Genomic DNA, 20,224 nt, shown 5'->3' with positions numbered 1-20,224 from the left:
ACATTTTTTTAAAACAGATAATCTAATGAAAGGAGAGAAGTGGATCCAAAAGACAGACTTCCTGAATGTTGAGAGGGAAGCAGAAGTTCTGAGTGAGAGCAGTAGCTCATTCCACTACACCGGAAACACAACAAATAGCCTTCAAGGTTTTGATTTTGGACCTCCTGTGTGTGGGACCCCTAAGCAGGGAGATACGTGGGAGCGCTTTGAGAGAGGAAGCTGGGAGGCCAGACCAGGAGTAGTTTCAATAGTCCAGGCACAGTATTACCATGGCCTGGACCACAAGCTGTGTATAGTTTGTGATACAATCCAAAGTGGACAAAGGTGCCTGCTGCTCCTTCAAGCCACTGCCTCCTCCACTTCCTTCTGAACAGCTATGCAAATAATTAGAATGCTGCCCCTTGACCTGCAGCACTGGCCAGCACACAAGGTGAAGTACGTTTAAACACAGGACCAGAAAATCTTCATCTGGCAGGCTAGAGGACCTGCTCTCTAGGTCAGGTGAGAGCTGAAGTATGGGTGATTTGTTGTACCCCTAGGAGATATCTAGATTAAACATAACGGCAAAACTTGCTTAGTATTACTATGCAAAAAAGGATCGATACGGAGGATAGTAAGCTCCAAGCAGAGATTAGTGCGTGTACACCTAGTGTATCTGTCCACAACATTTGCCTCTTGTTTAACATACATACTGTATTTTCCATTTAAATTAGTCTTCTAGTAAGCTGATACAATTGTAATATTGTGAATCTACCCAGTCCACTATGGAAGGTGACAGTAAAATTCCATATCTAAAATAAGATTTTCTCCAGGTTACATGTTGCAAGTCAAGGTAGTGTCACTTTAATGCTCATATTCTTCATATTATCACCATGGATGCTGTATCATGTTACAGATTGGCTATCTCTGACGGTTGAAAAGAAAATCTGTTTCTTTGCATACTAAAAGTTAAAGAATACAACCATACACAACACTTTTCAGAATGCTGTAATGCACAACAGAAAGTAACAAGGTTCTATGAACCACTTACAAGAATTAAGATTGCCTAATTTTGCAGCTACAGAAATGTCAAGGAAACTTCATGACATCTCAGTTCTTAGGGATGCCTGGAGAACCCTTGTTGCCGGCTTATGCCTCAGGAGGGATGGAAGGCATAAGAAGAATTTTGCAAGCAATTGTCCATTTTATATAGTACGGATTCTCACATCAGACAATAGGCACTGTAATGGTCTTGTAACCCCTGGAAATTCTGCAACAGCAAGGAAACATTATAAATAAGGGGGTGTACTGTAACATTTTGAATAAGGAAGGTGTTATTTACAACATGTGACCATTATAACAGTGATTTGATTTAAATCTGAATTTACTCTTTTGCTGATATAGAAAATGGAATGTAATCTCTATAATAAAATAAAATAAAAAATAAAACAAACACAGCCAGTATTGTTTTAAATGGAAAAAGTATGGTTGTAAAAGGCAACAGGTGGTTCTTAAAATGTTCAGCAAAGATGAGATCATCCAGCTTCAACCACTATCCTAACCCTTTTACATTGACTCTTGCTTACAAGACCTCTAGACAAAATTTTACACTGATATAAAGCAGCAGATGATATTTAAAGATCTCCAGCCAAGGATAGATACAGAAAAAGATTGAAAAGATATTCAAAAACATTCCTAGGTTTTTGGAATTTGGACTGCTCTAAGGGAACAGCTGAAATATCAAAAAAGGCAAAGTGGGTTTTTGAAAAAATTGCACTTTTAATTCTTTTTAAAGACCAGCTAATTTCTACAATTGCACACTACATAGATAAGAAAAAAATTATAGCTGAAAGAAAAAATATAAAGTACTGTATTAACTACTCAGGTTTTTTCCAAACAAATGCATTTAGCTGCTTATGTTACTATGCATTATACACTGAAATGTTCGTACATTAGACTGGAAAGAAGGGACCTTGTAACACCAAACTAGCCTCATGGTTAATCCCGTTAGCTGTCCTGCATGAAAAATACCAGTTAAGTTTACAATAATGTCAAATCCATTACTGTTTACATCACTTAAAGTACATATCACTTTCATTTAAACCATGACATACAGGTCATAAAAACAATGTGTTTTGGGTATATTTCCGTCCATGGTTTTGAATATGGCGATGAAGAGATATTGGTCAATATCAAAAGAATATTGATCTCTGTCCACAGTTATGATGGTCATTGTTTTGAAGAATCAATTTTTTCTTTACCTTCTCCATTAAGGGGAGGGAAGAAAGGGGAAGAAGAGAGAAAAAAAAAAAAAAAAAAACTGAACTTGTTCCTTTGTTGCTCTGACAGAAGCTTGCAAAATACAGAACAGGTACATTTTCGGATTCCTTATAGAAGTGAAAACGGTATGACAGCTAGCAATGAAACTGTACTTTGTAACCAGCCAGTCTATGCTAATGATTCACACAATACTCCCAGTAACAAAATTTGACATTTATTTAAACAGTAGTCTGCTTTCTTGTCTGTAGGAACGAATATAACATTAAAGCAACCGGGGCTGAAGTTAAATTTGTTAGAATGTCTCAAATGGAAATACAAATGTCTAAAGATATTCTCGCTTTGGTGAAAGGAGGCATCTACTTACTTCTTGTCACCAACACCAGGATTGTTTGTCCCCCACCCCCCATAGTGCTGTATTGCATTCAAAATGTATGCAGACCTGTTGCAAGATAAGCTGGACACACTGTCACGCAAGTCCTTTCCAAGGGTCTTGAGAAAAACACTGGTGGAAAGAAAACGGCCCTCCTGAACCTTCCTGTGTAAACACAGCTCATGTTAAATATAAAAGAATGTATATCACAATGTTTCTATGCACAATGTTCCTTAACTTTTCATTAGTCAATTCACAATGTTTTATTTTCAGGCTCTGAAGCACACTCAAGCCCAATTTGAGGACTTTATTCAAAGAATTGTTTAAATTTAAGGAAAAAGTACAAAAAAAAAAATCTCTGTAAAAGTTTGCACTTTAAGCCTGAATTATGTTCATTTCTAACTTTGTTCAATAGTGCTTCAGTACAAGCCAATAACCCCCTCAAATAATCCAAGGTGCATTCAAACAAGTTAAAAATATCTAACCAGGTCTATGACTGGTTTACCAATGAGTGAATGTCACTCATTCGGGTATTCAAGTGTCAGTGTCACTATTTTTTTTCCTTTTTAAACATCAAAAGCCTAAGGGCATTAGAACAGGGGGCCCACAGCTGGCAAGAAGTGTCATCGTGAGCAAAGCCTATACTACTTCACACCATTATCTGACTTAGGTCAATTCTTGCTGTAACACAAGATACCTGCCAGGAATTTGCCAGTCGGGATTAGATCATTCACTAAAATTCTACCTTTTATACTACACTGGTACAGATAACTGGAATCTTTCAAAATCTGTAAATGTTTTTCACCTAAATGCTGTGTTTTAAGGGTCCTGTTTGGGATATTTAAAACAAAGGGGAGGGAAGAAGAAAGGGGGGGGGGGGGGGGGAAAAAAAAAAAAAAAAAAAAAAAAAAAACCCCAGCTCATATTGTGGAGGACTGTTACCCTTGAATGGCAATGGAAGGAGAAAGGATGGGATTAAGACACTCTTGTCCATGATTGAATCAGTCATCTTTCCACCTTCCCCATATTTTTTATATTTAAAAAAAAAAAAAAAAAAAAAAAAGCAGGGAGAAATACTTAAACTGCACAGCAAATATACATCTTTTGAATATTTGTAAAGAATAAATATTTTTTTAAATTTAAAAATTATGCAAACACGTGCCACGCTTGCTGTTTAAACTTCCATGCATATGCGTTATTTACAAATTGAAAAATACAGATTTCCTTTTCATTTTACCAAAAAAAGAAAAAAAAAAAAAAAGTTTAGCCCCTTACAATCATCCAATCAACATTCAGCAACCCAAAAACAAGGATCTTGCCATGTACAGCAAACATGGTTCAGACACTTTTAAAGCCGTGTTGGAAGAGTTCATTTTACAACCAAGAATACATAAAATAAAGTCAAAATGGAACAAAAGCCAGCCACAAAAAAAGGAGAGTGGGTATTCAAGGAGGATGTTACAATACAAGCCAGGGAAGGTCTAGAAGTGGTTGGGGGGGGTGGGTCATCTTTTCACACTCCACTCTGCTGCTAGCAATACTGTTGTACAATTAATATTTTAATATTCTGCCTTTTATTCAATATAATTTAAGTTTCCAATAAACAAAACTTGAGGAGGGGGGATGCAATATTGGATAGATGACCAGAGGTGACTTTAGACAATGCTGCCCAGTTGAATTGCGTCAGCACTCTAGTCAGTAGAGTAACTTCTCAGAGTCTATGATGTAGAGTTCATCCTCAATCCTCTATGTACTCCCACAGGTCTTTCTCATAGCCTTCGTGGACATGTTGTAGCAGCACTCTTCGTCGGCTCTCACAGTATCTAGAAGAGATTACGTGTTCAGTAGAACTATAGCCACAATGTGACATTTGCTTTAACTTCATGAAGATATTCATTTTGTTAAAATTGTATAATCTGTAAATGCATCATACATATAATTTAAAACATTAAAGAAATCTCAGAAGATATAGGCTTTTTACTTTACATGTACAAACTAAATACATCTTAATAAAACATGGACCAGCAGCTAATTTATTTAAAAAAAAAAAAAAAAACCCCAATCAGAATTAAACTAAACTAAACTCTTTCCTGACCTGTATTTATCCTGTACTTTTTGTTTGATGTCCTGCAAGGAATCTTGGGAAATATCCCGCTCCAGGTATCCAGACAAAACTTCGGTGGCATTTTCCAGGTCTGCTTGATTATTCTGAAATACAAAAAGGTCTGCGCATGTAAAAACCAAGGACATTCATAGATGCTGAAAAAGGGATGTTCCAACCAAATCCAGTCTGACCTCAAAGATGATGGACTGATTGTTCTTTTTGAGGTAGAAAGCAAAAACGTAGGTGAACATCAGTGTGGAGCGGCACTGGCAGAGGACATCCACAGCCTTCTTCAGGAACTGCACCTCAATCCATGACATGTTGTGTTGTTGCATTTCCTCCATCTTCTGCTTAACCTGTGCATACAGCTTGTGCTCAAAGCGCAGGCTCTGCATGTGGTTCATATAACGGTTGCAGTAGAAGAGGTACCTTTGCAAAGCTGCCCTGGAGCGCTGTAAGGCATACACCAATCTTAGCTACAAGACAGACAGCATACTGCAGTCCTAAAGCACATTTAGGAAATGCTATGATTTTCCATTACACATAAAGGAATGACAAACACTATGTATATTTTACCACACATTATTCTGTGCACATAAAATAGTTCTATGTGTTGTCCTGGAGTTTGTCACATTACCTCTTGTGCATCCCTTGCAGCCTTTGCATCATCTTCATTGTAGCGGTTGCAGTTGTACCTATAAAATATTAATTTTAGTATGATTACTGTGTTTTACTAACTTTAGAGATCCATAACATTTAAGGTCAAGGTTTGTCATAAGTACTGTGTACAAGTACCATGAAATTCTTGTTTGAGTGCTTCCCCACAGACTATGGAGAGAGGAAAAAAAAACTGTTCTACAGAAAGGTTACCTTATAAAACAAGCCAATGCTAAAGCACTTCACAATCACCCCAACTCAAAATAAAAGGATCAAAATTTTAGAAAATTGTTAATATAAGCCACATAATTCTTCATTCCTCCAGAATGTCTTGATGCATCCCTGTGTTTCTAGAAGTGCAAACATACACAAGAACTAACATGAAAGGCAACTTATAAAAACATGTTCCACCCAGGGGAAGTGATACAATCAGTATTAACTGATGGCTGCATAATATTGCATCCAAACAGCAATCAATGGCTCCCTTGGCCAGACTACAAAATTGTCATAATTTAAGTATAAAAGTTGTGCCTGGAGGTAATAAAAACGCAATGAAATGCAATGCAAGAAACCAAGATGGACAGTGGTACAATGAAGTAGAATTGTCACCATTTAGTGGTTTGGATGGTCTGGTTCTCATTCAGAGAGCATTACGTAGCTGTAAAAATGTCCACACAGCCCAACAAAATCTCAAATACACTGCCATCACAGATAGGAATCAGCATTTCAAGCTTGGGTTAGAAGACTGATTTACACTTAAAAACAACAGTAAGAAGCATACTAAAAGTTATTTAAAGAATACAACAATAGTAAGAAGTATAAGAGACTCACCAAGCAGATCCATGGGGTTCCCAAGGGCCCAGACAAACCCAACAGAACTCTGCTTTACAGTTCTGGTTACGGCACACCATGTGGTTACAGCCACCATCCTTTTCAATGGTCACATGGCATTTGGGACATTCCTAATAATACAAAGAGGGTTATTCTCCAGACCCTGTCAGCGCCTTTAAAATATTTTTTAAAAAAAGAAAGAAAGATCGCAAGTCCTTGTGGCACTTACCTTTGTGTTTGCGGCAATCCAGTTAGAGGTCTCACTGTCATCATCACACTTTTTAATCCACTTCCTCAACCACTGCATAAAACAGGAGCAGAGAAGTGATATTATGCTATTCCCCATTTAAAAAAAAAAAAAAAAAAAAAAAAAAAAAAAAAAAAAAAAAAAAAAAAAAAAAAAAAAAAAAACCCCAATCTGGGCAAAAACATAAAATTGTCAAGCCTTACTTGTTCCAAGGATGGAATTTACACCTTAGTTTATTTCCTCTGTTAACTATAAAGCTGTTAATTCAGGTTGACAATTTTCTGAGAATGTGCCTTTAAATCAAGAGAATTCCAGTGTCTAGAGTATGACATTTTAGACCAAATAAATGGGTGAAATTACATAAAACAATTTTCCAGTGACAGATTTGAATCGTTTTCAATCATCGTTAAATATGCACAGTTTAAGTGTTATCCTTCACACGCATAAATGTGGTTACAGCGTGTGTTAAAAATCAAAAACAGTATGACCCAAATATATAATTTAGGCCTGAAATATTCAGCCTAGTTGAGTTCTGTAACTGACAAAATGACAGATTACAAAAATACAAGTACCCTCTGAAATACCACTAACATTTTACATACCTTGCACTTGACAGGATCATGCCAATTCTCTCCACAGTTGAAGCTGAAAGAGTTTTCACAGTTGAACATCCATGCAAAATAACGTACCAAGATCAATATTAAAAGTATGATCCTCATGACAGATTAAAGACATGCAAAGATGTTGGATATTATTTTGCAACATATTTGTCAATCTATAACTTTTACTGGACTGTCACCATGTTACATTGACATTTTTGTCTTGAGAAACTTGCAACACCACGTAGTAGCATCAGCCGACACCTTTTACACCCATGATGACTTATGCTACGTACAATGAGTCACTCATCTAGTATTTCATCTACCCACCAGTGAAACACATTCTCTCCCACACACAGGCATTTTAGAGTCATCAGTTCAGTTGAAACCATGACTGAACTGTGGGAGGAAACAGAAGTACTAGAGGAAACACACGCAAACAAGAAGGAGCTGAATTAAGCTATAAGAAGTTAAATTTGAGACCATACACGCTACACATGGAGTAAAGGTTCCGATATAAGCCTACTGCATGTGATGAAATCAGCCACATTTTTCCCCACATTTCTTACAAACCCATAAGGCTAATGTCTGTCAGTAACATGGGATGGATACTCTAGACAAACAGCAAGCAAAATGTAGCCTAAAGTTTTTTTTTTTTTTTTTTTTTTAAAAAAAACATCAATGCAGCAGTCAATGCAATGAAATGCATATCATCCATAAAGTCAACACTGCACATTAATGGTACCACAACTCTTAGGCTTCTTCATAGATTAAGGGATTGGTTCCTTTGTTGTGTTTTGTTTTACTGAAACTACAAAATATTGTTACATTAAACCCAGCATCTAACCTGCAAACCACAGTTTCAAAAATATTTAAGGCAACTCCAATGTGGTGGAAAGACCTCCCCTCTCATGCAGAACTGCTGAATTTCTGTCCACATTTTACAAAAAAGGGTCTTAACTCGCCTCTTCCCACTCACTTCTCTCATGACTGCTTAAGCTCATGTAATGGGTAACTGTTCATGCTCTATAACTCAGACCATAACTGCTGAACTGATAAACCTTCAGGCAGCTACTTGTGTAATGTAAATGTTTAAAAAAAATAGGAATGTGATTAGAAATTGTCAATATTCAGATATACTTTTATGCAGCTACTCATCTGACATACATTAGCTCATATGGTGGAAAGTAACTATTTTAGAATTACACATCTGCATCCAAGTCTCTTCCTGTTAAGGTAATGCACACATTATTTTCTATGAGATGCAAGTCGCTTTGGAGAAAGTGTCTGCTAAATAAACTCAGTGTGCACATACTCAGACAGGGAGCCCAGACAAAGTTATGAGTTCAACTATTTGGTAACACTTGCTGGTTTTAAATTGTTAAAGTTAAGTAGCCAGTAACAAAAAAAAGTGTTTATACTCATCCCTAATGGGAAGAGGGACACTATACTCAAGGTACTATGGCCATTTTATTGCTTTAGAGGCTACAGCGAAGTATTCAAACTTGTTTCGGCCAAGTCTTACCAGAACTGCCGTCCACATTTGCACCTCACAGGTTTGGCATCAGGGTACTGCACTTTGACAACATGGTGGCAGTCAGGTGCAGGACACCATTTTAACAGTCGATTGCACTGGGTGGAGAAGCGTTGAGAGGAGCAAGAGATGAAAATTAGACTGAATGCTGAAAGGATTTCTTAAACACTGGTCACAGTTAAAAATTGCTACTATAAACCAGTTAAAGCAACACAGGCAAATTTTCATCAACACAATTTACCGATGCATTTTTTAAAGTAGTACAACAGAAAATTATACCGTTACTGTCATTGGGCCCAAAAATTAAGCTCATGTAGATAATAAGTAAGTTACGTAGCCTTTGATTAAATTTCACTGCAAAACAAAAACAGAACCTTACCTCTACAAAACTATTGGTAATCAAATGTTGGTACTTCAACTTCACCTTGGAATCTGTTATCAGTCGCCTAAAAAGAAATTTTAAAAATGGACACATTTTGTTACATAATGCTACAGTAAATTTAACCAAGTGAAATAAAACTCCTGTTGTACCACTGAAAAACTTATGCATAAAAAATTGTAAAATTTGCCTTTGTTGAAATTAAATTTTCTACACTGAATGAAAAGTCTGCTTTAATATGAAAATCTGTTAGAACATAAAACTTTTCAGATGAATAGAAAGGAAGAAGAAGTTTGACCACTCTGTATAACATTTTTCCTTAAAGTGCTTCTCCTTCCTGTCCCTGTTAAATCACAAAAAGAAAACCCCAATTCCCATTTTTGGACTCCCACTTTCAATTATTGTTGCCAATTTTAACTATGGTGACGTCATCACCTAATATGACCCGCAAAACACCAAGACTATATTATAGCAACAATGTCATCTCAATTCTAAAGAGCCAAGTGTGGCCACATCATGGGAAACAGAGAAAAACTGTTACTGAATTCTAGTCTGAACAGTGGTTACATAATGTATGGTTAAAACTGTGGTTTATTTCCCCATTTCAAGATTATGGTTTCCCTGTGCGCACACTAATTCAATTACCCACAGTTTCATTTTTTGCCTCAGTAAGCATAATATGGAATCGTGCCATAGCACTTTGACAGCATAACCCATTTCTCAGCTAACCTCAGTAGAGCTAGACTTAAATGAGTATTCAGTTACTGACACTCCCCCCAATTTCTAACAAAATATAAGACCTTGAAATAAATAAATAAATAAATAAATAAATAAAATAAAAATAAATAGGGCTGGACAGGGAATGACACAGCTTTCTTTTCCTTATCAGTTCAGCTGAACTGAAGCCAAAACGGTAGTCTTCCCACATGGAGTCAAGACCAGAAACACAACCACTGGTATTAACAACACTAGCTCAATGGTAGAATGACTGGTGAGAAAGGATATTAAAGAGGCAGATAATAATCAAGAATAAAGGGAAAAACACTAACTAGTTTAAGTAGTAGAATCCATTAATGTTTTGTAATTTACACCATACCAAATGACAAAAATGCACAACATTAAAACCTAGGCCTTCCTTCATTAGAACAATTTTCAATGCCAAGGCTGTAAGTTTCATTTCCCAAAGTAATTTTGCCTGTGTTACAAAAAAGTTACTACTAGGTCACAAAACATTTTAAAATGGGGAAGTTTTGATTTTTTGCACAAATGTTTAAATACTTACATAACTGTGTTGTCATCCACCAATATATCACAGCTGTGAGCAGGACAGGAAATGGTCTTCAAAAAAGAAAAATTTAAATAAGAACCTGCTAAGTGAACCTAAAATGTGTTAAACAGCATTTTAAAAACAAATTTAAGCTTTAATCAAATTTTCCATTTTCCTAAAATTTAAACTTTCATGCAAAGTTTAAAAAAAACCCACTTGTGTCATATGAGCACATACAGGGAAATCATTTGTATCAAATGCCACATTTAAAGAATCCAAATAAATCTGACATGAGCATTATGTTAAATCATGATTTTGTGATAAGAGAATGCTTATCATTGTGAAATGCAATTTGGAGATGTACATACACGTACATGTTAGAATTAAATTTCCCTTGATCATCATAAATAAGTTTCTCAACATTGCAGCAATAAACGAACATTGTTTAAAACTAAATTATGTAGTTTTACACAATAGATCTGTTTCTACATATGAAATACAAAAGTGTGTATGTCTCAAGTTATGGCCAAGCCATGTCTACCTTTCTCCCTGCCATCTAGCTGGATGTGGTTACTGCTTGACAGTTTAGCTTCAATTAAAACTTCCTGCAACTTTTTGTGCCTGCTTTGCCACTGTGGTATGAAAGTGCCACACCACCCACTCACATAAATGGAGAATGTGTTTTTGCAACAATTATATCTTAACTTTGTATTTTGACTCATTTCCCCATCAAAAACCTTAGAAGGGGGCTGCCCTGAAGGTAAGAAAGTATCGAACCAGAAAACAAACCTTTTGTGTGTCTGATATATTGTATAACTACCATTTCAGTTACTATACTAAAATGCAAAACCATTGCATTTACAGGGCATTTCTCACCTGTCCCATTCCCTCCTCAATGATTTTGGTTGTTAAGTAGTCACCCCAGCACTGCATACAGAACTTGTGGCCACACTCTAAGCCAGTGAAGTACTATGGGGGAACAAAAAAAGAAAAACCAAACCAAAAACACTTTACAAATGGTTGTCTAACATATAGACTTTACAATGCAAATGAGCTATGAGCGCAAAAATGATTCCTGATTGCAATGAGACTAGAGGGAACAGAATAAGTTCCATTATCATGGACAACATCATTTGTGCACATTATAAAAAGTAGAGCACTGCCAAAGAACATTTCGGACTACCCGAAATACACATTAAAACCATCTAAGGAAAATTTAACTTTCAAGACGTAGTTAACTTGAACCCTAAAACTATTTAAATGCTTTAAATCATGCCGTAACATCTTCTTGGGGGCCATCTAATTTAGACTGAATTTGCTGATTTTGACTTTCATACTGAAAAGGAAACAAAACTACAGTATCACAAAACTTTGAAATATTCCAACTTGCCAGTGTTTTCATACCAGGAATGAAAATACAATGAATGCAATATATGAAAGTTTACCAGTACATCGGGTTAAGGGAATGAAGTTACCTTTTATATATGTTGCAGAAACATTGAGAAAGTTTACTCAAAATTCTTTGATAAATAAAAGGATTCAGCACAAATTAAAAATGTGAATTGACTTAACTGTTGTAACTCGTATGCAAGCAGGTGTGCCAAAATTATGATTTAACTGTCCAATAATCTCAACATAGGAAACAAGTATTTTCAAATAATATTTGGCACAGATAAAATTTGGGCTGAAAATTAATTTCTTGGGCATTAATCTGGGCCCATGAAAAAAGCAAATCGTTTTAAAATCCTAAACATATAACAAATGTCAGTTGAGTTAGGTAGGGCACTTTTCCCTAAAATCACTACTTTCTAATCTTATGATCATTTTAAAGCAACAGCACCACCTTTGGCCCAAATGACACTCAAAGACCAAGGTACATTAACCTCAATTAGTCATACTCTGAGACAAACCCATTTGAGTTATGAGAATATGACTTTACAAGGAGTGTCATTTAATACCCTGTACTTTGGTTACAAGGAATTTTGTTGCATTTACAAAGACAGAATCTGGATTTTGTGTACCTCCCGAGAGCAGAGCTGTACAAGATTTATTTAGCAGCTTTTCTTCAAAGTGACTCACAATGAATATGTAATATTTGGCTACCACCTTTATCCATGGTGGCTTATAGCATTGGATACATACACTTAAACCCCCTAAAATCATTCACATTTATACAACTAAGCAATGTAACAGAGCTACAAACAGATTATAGGCCCTTTAAAGTCACAAGTTCACCTGAAATACCTATGTCTCTGGACTGTGAAAGGAAAGATTTACATGTATTCATTTAGCAGATGCTTTTGTCAGAAGTGACATACATCTCAGAGGAAAAAAAAATGAGTGCATTACAACAACTCGTGCAAACACAGGGAGAACATGCAAACACCACACAAACTAAGCAGGGATCAAACCCTTGTTAAATAGCACAGCCCAGGCAGTATGAGATACCATGTCAACCTGTTTAGCAAAGTGCAAATTCATTTGCATTACTTCCATTTTTCATCTTTACTGTTTTTTTTTTGCATTCAAAGTTGAATTAACACAAAGACAAAAAATCAAATGCATGCATGTTTTGTTTGCAAGAGACTACAATATTTAATAACTACAAAAGATCTGAAGGAGAACAGGTAGACAGCTGTGTAGTATTATACAGTAATGAATGGAAAACTTAAGATAAATGACATAAAACTACTGAAGAAATTGTGTCCATTTTAACAGGATTTAATATTTTAGCACAAGTGGGAGTCAATTTACATGCATGAACACTACATTTGTAAATATAGCGTTTTGCTATATTTACAAATTTTACATGTTTTTCATGCTAAATATTATATTTTCACAGAATATAAGTACAAACATTGACTGAGACCCAAACTAATAATAAATGTAGTGCCTTCTGGTAGCACAGCCAGCTGACATTATCATATGGCAGATGGAACGGTTGTCATTAGATGTTATAGCTAAATGTCAGGACTCAAAAATAATAAGTTAATGGGGAAAGCTGCCGTAAATCACAAACATAACTGAAAGTTTACATCACAAATTAAAGTTCTTAAGCACAGTTTCTCACCTAATGACTGTTCCATTAAAATGTACTTATAACTGAGGGTTATACTCACTGAATTGGGGTAGTTCAAGTAGCAAATTTGACAGGGCATGTCTTGTGCTGAGGATCTTGTGTTCAAACGTGTTCGAGACTTCTTACTAGGGTTTATAACGTGACATTCTGAAAACAGCTTGTCCAGATTTCCATCAAAATATCTGTAGAGAAGAAATACAGGTTAATCTGCAGGAAGTTATCAATAAAAGAAATACAAAACTGCACCATGCATTTCTGCAGAAAACTAGATTGTGAGCAGAATAACTGAATAAATTAACATCTACAGTCCACAACAGTGCACTGAAGCACACTTGTATCATCATACGAACACAAAAGCTAAATTTACCTTTCCATCAGTTTCTCTTTATCCCAGTTGAAATGGCTAAGTAGTATTCTGGTTATAGTTGCTGGATTCTAGGAAACATGAAGAAAAATTTTGTGTGATGAGTTAAGCTTAGTGTTGAACAATAGATATTTACCAAAATTTTTGAGTGAACAACAGATATAAACCCTTTTATTACTAACACTTTCAGATTACAGCTATCAAAATATACAAGACAATGAAGTACACCTTTCAGAGAACCATGTTACAAAATTACAACAGGCAATAAAATGTGCACAAATGCCATAAGTTGTCTAAAGAATCACATCCTTTCATTTTTAAAATAAAGAACCCTGTAAAGTGTTTAAAACATGCACAAAATATACAGAGCAACAGGAAGACCAGTCTAGTCACTAAGGAAACAGACCATATAACATGAAAGCTAGAGGCTCAAACCCCAAAAGGGCTCCAAAGCTTATAACGTTATTTATATGAAGACATCAAGTTAATCATGATGAAACTATCACACAGAACACACTTAAATCTAGATGTTTAGAGTGAACTTAATGTAACCAGATAGGCCTGTAAACATCTTAAAAGAACACTGCATTTTCCAGGATGTCCTCCCATGTTTACTAGTAAGAGTGTAAGTATCTATGTATGCATGCAAGCAAGCAAGCAATAGAAAAGTAAATGTAAGAACTGCACAAGCATGAGGGATAAGGATTTAAAGGCACATTGATGTAAAGAAGCAATGTATCTGTCATGGTCTAATTCAGTCCCAATACATTAATGTCCCATTTATACACAGTTTACATTTATTCATTTAGCAGACACTTTTGTCCAAAGCGACATACAGCTCAGCAAAATGTACAAATTTATACATTACATTGAGATGAGGAGACATGAAAAGTCTGAAGCAAACCTAGTTTGCTCCCTACAACTTGCTGCACCGAGGTTTATTTTGAGCAGGTGCATAAGACACAGGATGGACAAAACTTAATTTTCACCAGTTTTCAAGAGAGAAAATAAAAATAAAGCATCTTCACACATGACTATGATACACTGTCAGTACTGGAACAGCTCTCCTACGCTGCCAGGATAGACTCAAGGCACCTTAAAATTTGTAGCAATCATTTCATACATTAAAAAAAAAAAAAAAAAAAAATTCTTTACAAGACTTTCTCCAATCTCAAAGCAGGACATAACACACAGTTGCCAAGCAACACAGAAATAACTGCAACAGAGCTGAACTAGCCAGTTAAGAGCAAGAGCATTCAAGTATGATCAAAAAGCTGATCCAGCTCAAGCCATTCTTTATTTTTAAATGGTTATTTCTTGGTATAATTAGGACATTTCCATGTTCCATGTGTAATGAGAACATTTAATAAAAATTATGACTCAATTATACAAAAGAAACAACATTTTATTGTTAAGACATCTTTGAAACATTTGCCCACCTTGGATGAAAAAAAATTTGGACCTGTGGGAGATGGTAGTCATTGCCTTTTATGTCCCAACAAGGGTAATCTAATCTGGAGGGGAGTTTTTCCTTATTATAAGGCATGACAGAACTTTATAAACCCGCATAAATTAAAAGCTTGTTGAAAAACTCAGGATACTGTTGTATAATTTTTCACAATTTGGAAGTCCACTTTGACTATTCCCCCTACATGTACCCTGTCAGAACCACTCAACAGCTGTATTGTCTCATGTGTTATGTAAAATTGTACTTTTGAAATTTAAGAGAAAGCATTGCATTGTTGCCTTGTGTATTGATAGTGTATTCCAACATTAACAGCCCCAAACTTTACACAGTTGATTTTAAATGTGCAACTTTTTCTTGATGCCAATTGCTGTCAGCCACATCCATGTATGTCACTTCATATTTACTGTTATTTCAGTGCTCTTTTCCTTACCTACATTAAAGTTAACATTCAAATTTTTTTTTGGGGGGGGCGACAAAAATTGGAAATTTGATTTTAAATTCATCCTACTCTCTCTCACTCAATACCAATACACTTCTCTTTGTATTGATAGGATATGAATTGAAACTGTCACAGCTTTTACACTGGTTAGATAAAGATTTAAATGGTTTCAGAACTTTCACCATTAAAATGGATACACAGGATAAAAAAAGCTACTGAAGTCTTTATTTGGCATGTTTATCTGAATGCTGAAGCCATGATCACATTGCCTATTACACAGGTCCAGTTTAAGTTATCCCCATGAAGCTGGGGGGGGGGGGCAGCTTTGTTATGTTGCATGACTTAATGATAAACTATTAAAGTCAGCAGTCATGTATGCCTCAGTGACATGTTCAATTGTATTCCTTGACTTGCACATGCTTACAGCCTCATGTGTTTATATCCCCCAGCAGAGAAATCAAAAGCCAAAGATCCAACTGAAAGATCCTTCTGAACAAAAGGATCGACTTGCCTTTGATTTTGTTTTTTTTGCGATGACAAATGCACATTATCCAAAATATCATGACATTCATTTTTGCAAGTACCAACAGTGATTAACTGGAGTTACATTTTTTTTTTTTTTTTTTTTAAAAACCACACAAAGCCTCAAGTACTGAGCCTCACAGCCACTCATATCTGTCGATGCTGAAATAGAGCGTTGAGCAGCATTTACTTTTACACCCCAGAGTAACTTGGTGCAACTGAGAAGGTGTTAGGGCCGGGGAATGGCGTGACGCGTGTGCCGGTCTCTTCTAGAACACAAAAGCCTGGACAGCGTGGGATTAGCCCCAACACAAGCAGGCCATAGACAGTAGAGAATGGAGAGGTGCTGCTAGCTACTTTAGCATGTTGCCGGCGATGGCTGGATGGTTCCACAACCACCCGGTCGGACCGGACGGCCGTTCAGAAAACAGGCCCACGTAGCACACAAGGCCACCAAGTTCGGAATGGGTGCTGGGGGGGGATTAACGTGTCTCACGTCAGTAAGTCTACACTTTGTGTTGAAACTTGATAGAAATACCACGGCAACGTGATGTAAAGAAGAAACGACCGGTTTTAAGCCAGATGACAGTGCGTCTTCGACACAAGTCGACCATTTTATGGGCTTAACCGCTCCCTGGCAAGAGTGTCGCCGCCGTAAACACGGTCATGACCGTCCGCGGCCCCGATTGCCTAAAAAGGTGCGAGGAGCGTAGCGCAGCACCTCGCTGCGAGCGGAGCGTTTTCGCAGCCAATTCCCATTTCGCTGACCACCACTATTGTCAACAACACCACGAACAACGTCCCCGAACGTGAGAAAAGTGCGTTTATGACATGTATACCGACAATTCCGTCCGTTACTGGATCAGCAACACCGAGAACACTTCCGCCATGTTGTTGTTCGGCCTGATCGTCAGTCCCCACATATAACATTACAGCTGATTAAATCGAGAGCCGCCATTCGCAGTGGCCCAAAAAGTGAGCGGTTATTGACATGAAACTAACTAAAACCACTCGTTCTCATACTAGTTAAACAGTTAAGTATTGCGCTGAGGGGAGAAAAAAAAAGAAAAAAAAAAACACCAATACACCGTGCTAAACTAGGTACTAATGCGGATTAGCGAGCAACCCGCAAAACGACGTTCGCCAGTTTACCAAAACTAACACTACGTCCGAACAAACCAACTAAACTAAAGCACCTTCGGACGCAGAGCTCAGACTAAAAATCCTTCGCTAACCGGCTAAGTGAGCTAGTTTACCTGAAGCACAAATACTCGTTCGCTAGTAGCCTGGGTAACTACAACAGAGGAAAACTAAACACTCCTCGGAAATGACAGTAGTTATCCAGCTAGCCGTGCTCCTCGTTAGTAACTTGGGACTAGTTGACAGTACCAGTGGTTACCGCAACGTCCCGCTTTTGTTGACATTTATTTGTGTCTCCAGCCCTTTGCTTTGGACGAGGCCACAATCCCTACTGCATTCGCGGCCTAGAGGCTGTCCCACATCCCCGGTCTTTCCTGGAGTCGGGTCGCCTCGAAACAGCTCACCTGGATGACCTCGTTGACCTCCCGGATACACTCCACCATATGCTGGAGGATCTGTTCGGCGGTGAGAACTTCAAAGCGATAGTCTTCTTCATCCTGACCGGGGCCTAAGCCACTGCCACCGGTCTCGCCGCACTCGTCCCGTTCACCTCCGGCCACGACCGGATCCACGAGTTCCACCTCGCCCAGCTCCAGAGTGTCATCTTCGGCCTCCTCTTCAACGCTGTCTTCGCTGCATTCCTCCTCCTCGTCGTCGAACTCATAGTTGTAACCCTCGTCTGAGTCCATCCTATAGTGTTTAGCGTACGGTTTCGGCGCAGACCGATTTACGGCGACGTGTCTAGACAAAGAAGAAAGCACACAGACGAACCCAAAACAAAAACAAAACACAAAAAAAAAAAAAAACAGGAACGGCAGTTGAAAATTGGAGCCGCAGAGAAATAACAAGAGAAGCGCCGCCACTGCTGAGCCAACAAAGGGACACGGCGTCACGAGCCGACGGCTGACGGCGGACGGCGACGTGCGTCACGCGGAAGGGTGAGCAGGAAACTCACTCATAGTGCCATTAAATAGTCCAGTAGCGCTGCTGCTGTACCGTCGTCTCACACACTGCCCGCATTTTACGTCCGGAGAATTGTGGTGGTCGGGCGGGGTGCTGCGTGGAAAGAACGAGCGTGAACCAAATACATAACTGCGGTGTCCTTTTTTTTTTTATTATTAATTTAAAGACGACTTTCCGATTGTTTCAGCCTTAGTATTTTTTTTATTGTACTCTTACGTTCTCTTTCACAGAAACGTCTTTCAAACGCGGCATTTTTCTTCAAAATAAATAGTAACACAACTTCGCATCAAAAACTTTACGAAAACTCCCTAAAACAGTTAAACGAGCCCCTTTACCTTCGTTCTTACTTTTTCCCAAAGTAATAACGCGAAGTAAATTGTGCTTCTCTCAGACGTAGGCTATCGCCCTTCCTTACTCAAGTATTGATGTTAATTAATTCCAGCTGACAGCTGCATTTATCGACTTCTTTTTAAACACCTTTTTTTTTTCTCTTCCCCCCCCCCCTTCTCTGAAAGTCTGAGCTCGGATGGCTTGAGCAGATAAGACTAGAAATTTCCGCGAAGTTATCGTTGGCGTCTTTATTATTCTTATTTCGCCGAGGACTTTGTGCGGGGCGACTTAGGAGCTGCACTCTAAGCGAGGCGGCCCTGTTCCGCCAACCGGAGTCGCTGCGCTCTCGCACAGGCTGAAAGCGACCCGTTTAGCAGCCTGCCGGACACGAGTAACTGAAACGGTCTCTCGAAGCGAGTCGCTTGAACTAGGCGAGCACACCTATTATTTTACCATGTTACCACGATTCTGTGTGATATAGATGCTATCAGGTGGGTGAGCGGTAGCAGTGGTTAAGTTGCTATCGTTGGACTCAAAGGTCGCAGGTTCGACTGCCGCCAAGGTACTTGGCCCCCCGGAATTGCTCCAGTAATATTATCCAGCTGTATAAATGAATAAATAATTATAAGTTGCTTTGGAAGAAAACGTCAGCTAAATTAAAGTGCCACTTTTCTCCATGTAAACTGGGAGATATGGCACCTTTGTGGCGAAAGACTAGTACTGCAGATGGATGACTCTCCCACCCTGCGCGTATGTGACTGGAATGAAGATACTGGACTTCGCTGGCCCTGTTCCTACCCTTCGCCGCTTATATTTATACATTTACATTTATTCATTTAGCAGACGCTTTTGTCCAAAGCCACGTACATCTCAGCAAAAGTACAATTTTATGCATTAAGAGAAAGAGCTGCAGACATGTGACTCAAGTAAACCAAGTTTAACTTCCACTCATTCACTTAGCAGACACTTTTCTCCAAAGCGACTTCCGATGGATACTATATAGTGTTATGAGCCCACACACCTTATTCACCGAGGTGACTTACACTGCTAGATACACTACTTACAATGGATCACTCATCCATACATCAGTGGAACACACACATGCTATGGGTGAACCTGAACAGCATGTCTTTGGACTGTGGGAGGAAACCAGAGCACCTAGAAGAAACCCACACAGACCTGGGAGAACATGCAAACTCCACACAGACTGAATGGGATCAAACCCACACCCTCTCACACCACCCAGGTGCTGTGAGACTGCAGCACGACTCGCTGTGCCACCATGCTTCCCACAGTATTTCTTTATTCTCTTTAAACTGAGATCAACAAAACTGTGCTAGTTATTTGATCCTCACATGTTTGCATTGTTATGTACTTATTTTGAGTTAAACAACTTTAATAACTAGTTTAAATATTATCTTTCACTTCACAAATGAAATTTCAAACATCTACATTTACTCATTTAACACGCTTTTCTCTAAAGTGACGCACATCTCAGAGAAATACAATTTGTGCATTGCAGTAAGAGAAAGAGACATAGTTGCAGACGTGTGATTCTTAAATTTAGTTTCTTTCTACTTTATGCACCGATGTTTATCGCACGAGCAAATTTCATTTGATATGTTACCTGTATCTGATGGGTTTGTTTCACAGATGCCTTTACAGAATTTGC

The 20,224-nt window shown here is 37.9% G+C and overlaps 1 protein-coding gene across 1 annotated transcript; it reads right to left on the bottom strand.

Annotated features, from left to right (window-relative positions):
• Positions 1–3,669: 3,669 nt before the first annotated feature.
• arih1 (ariadne ubiquitin-conjugating enzyme E2 binding protein homolog 1 (Drosophila)) lies at positions 3,670–18,181 on the bottom strand. The gene is made up of 14 exons (XM_018763141.2): positions 17,664–18,181; positions 13,694–13,761; positions 13,367–13,508; positions 11,124–11,216; positions 10,263–10,318; positions 8,981–9,047; positions 8,593–8,699; positions 7,071–7,113; positions 6,451–6,522; positions 6,222–6,352; positions 5,371–5,428; positions 4,925–5,185; positions 4,725–4,837; positions 3,670–4,452 (listed from the first exon to the last, which is right to left on the bottom strand). The coding sequence occupies exons 1-14, from the start codon at positions 17,946–17,948 to the stop codon at positions 4,368–4,370; spliced, it is 1,581 nt and encodes a 526-aa protein (XP_018618657.1). The 5' UTR covers positions 17,949–18,181; the 3' UTR covers positions 3,670–4,367.
• Positions 18,182–20,224: the final 2,043 nt, after the last annotated feature.

Source organism: Scleropages formosus, chromosome 11 (assembly GCF_900964775.1).
Source record: "Scleropages formosus chromosome 11, fSclFor1.1, whole genome shotgun sequence".
Classification (NCBI taxonomy): domain Eukaryota; kingdom Metazoa; phylum Chordata; class Actinopteri; order Osteoglossiformes; family Osteoglossidae; genus Scleropages; species Scleropages formosus.
The sequence above is the reverse complement of the archived record's forward strand: the minus strand, read 5'-3'. Positions and strand labels throughout refer to the sequence as shown.

Bases quoted from the DNA above. Each gene is read 5' to 3' on its own strand.
- arih1 (XM_018763141.2), bottom strand. From the start codon at position 17,948: ATGGACTCAGACGAGGGTTACAACTATGAGTTCGACGACGAGGAGGAG. The intron at 13,762-17,663 runs GTGAGCTGTTTC...CATGTTTCCTAG, and splicing joins AGGTCAACGAGGTCATCCAG to AATCCAGCAACTATAACCAG. The intron at 7,114-8,592 runs GTAAGACTTGGC...AAACTCTTTCAG, and splicing joins AAATGTGGACGGCAGTTCTG to CTTCAACTGTGGAGAGAATT.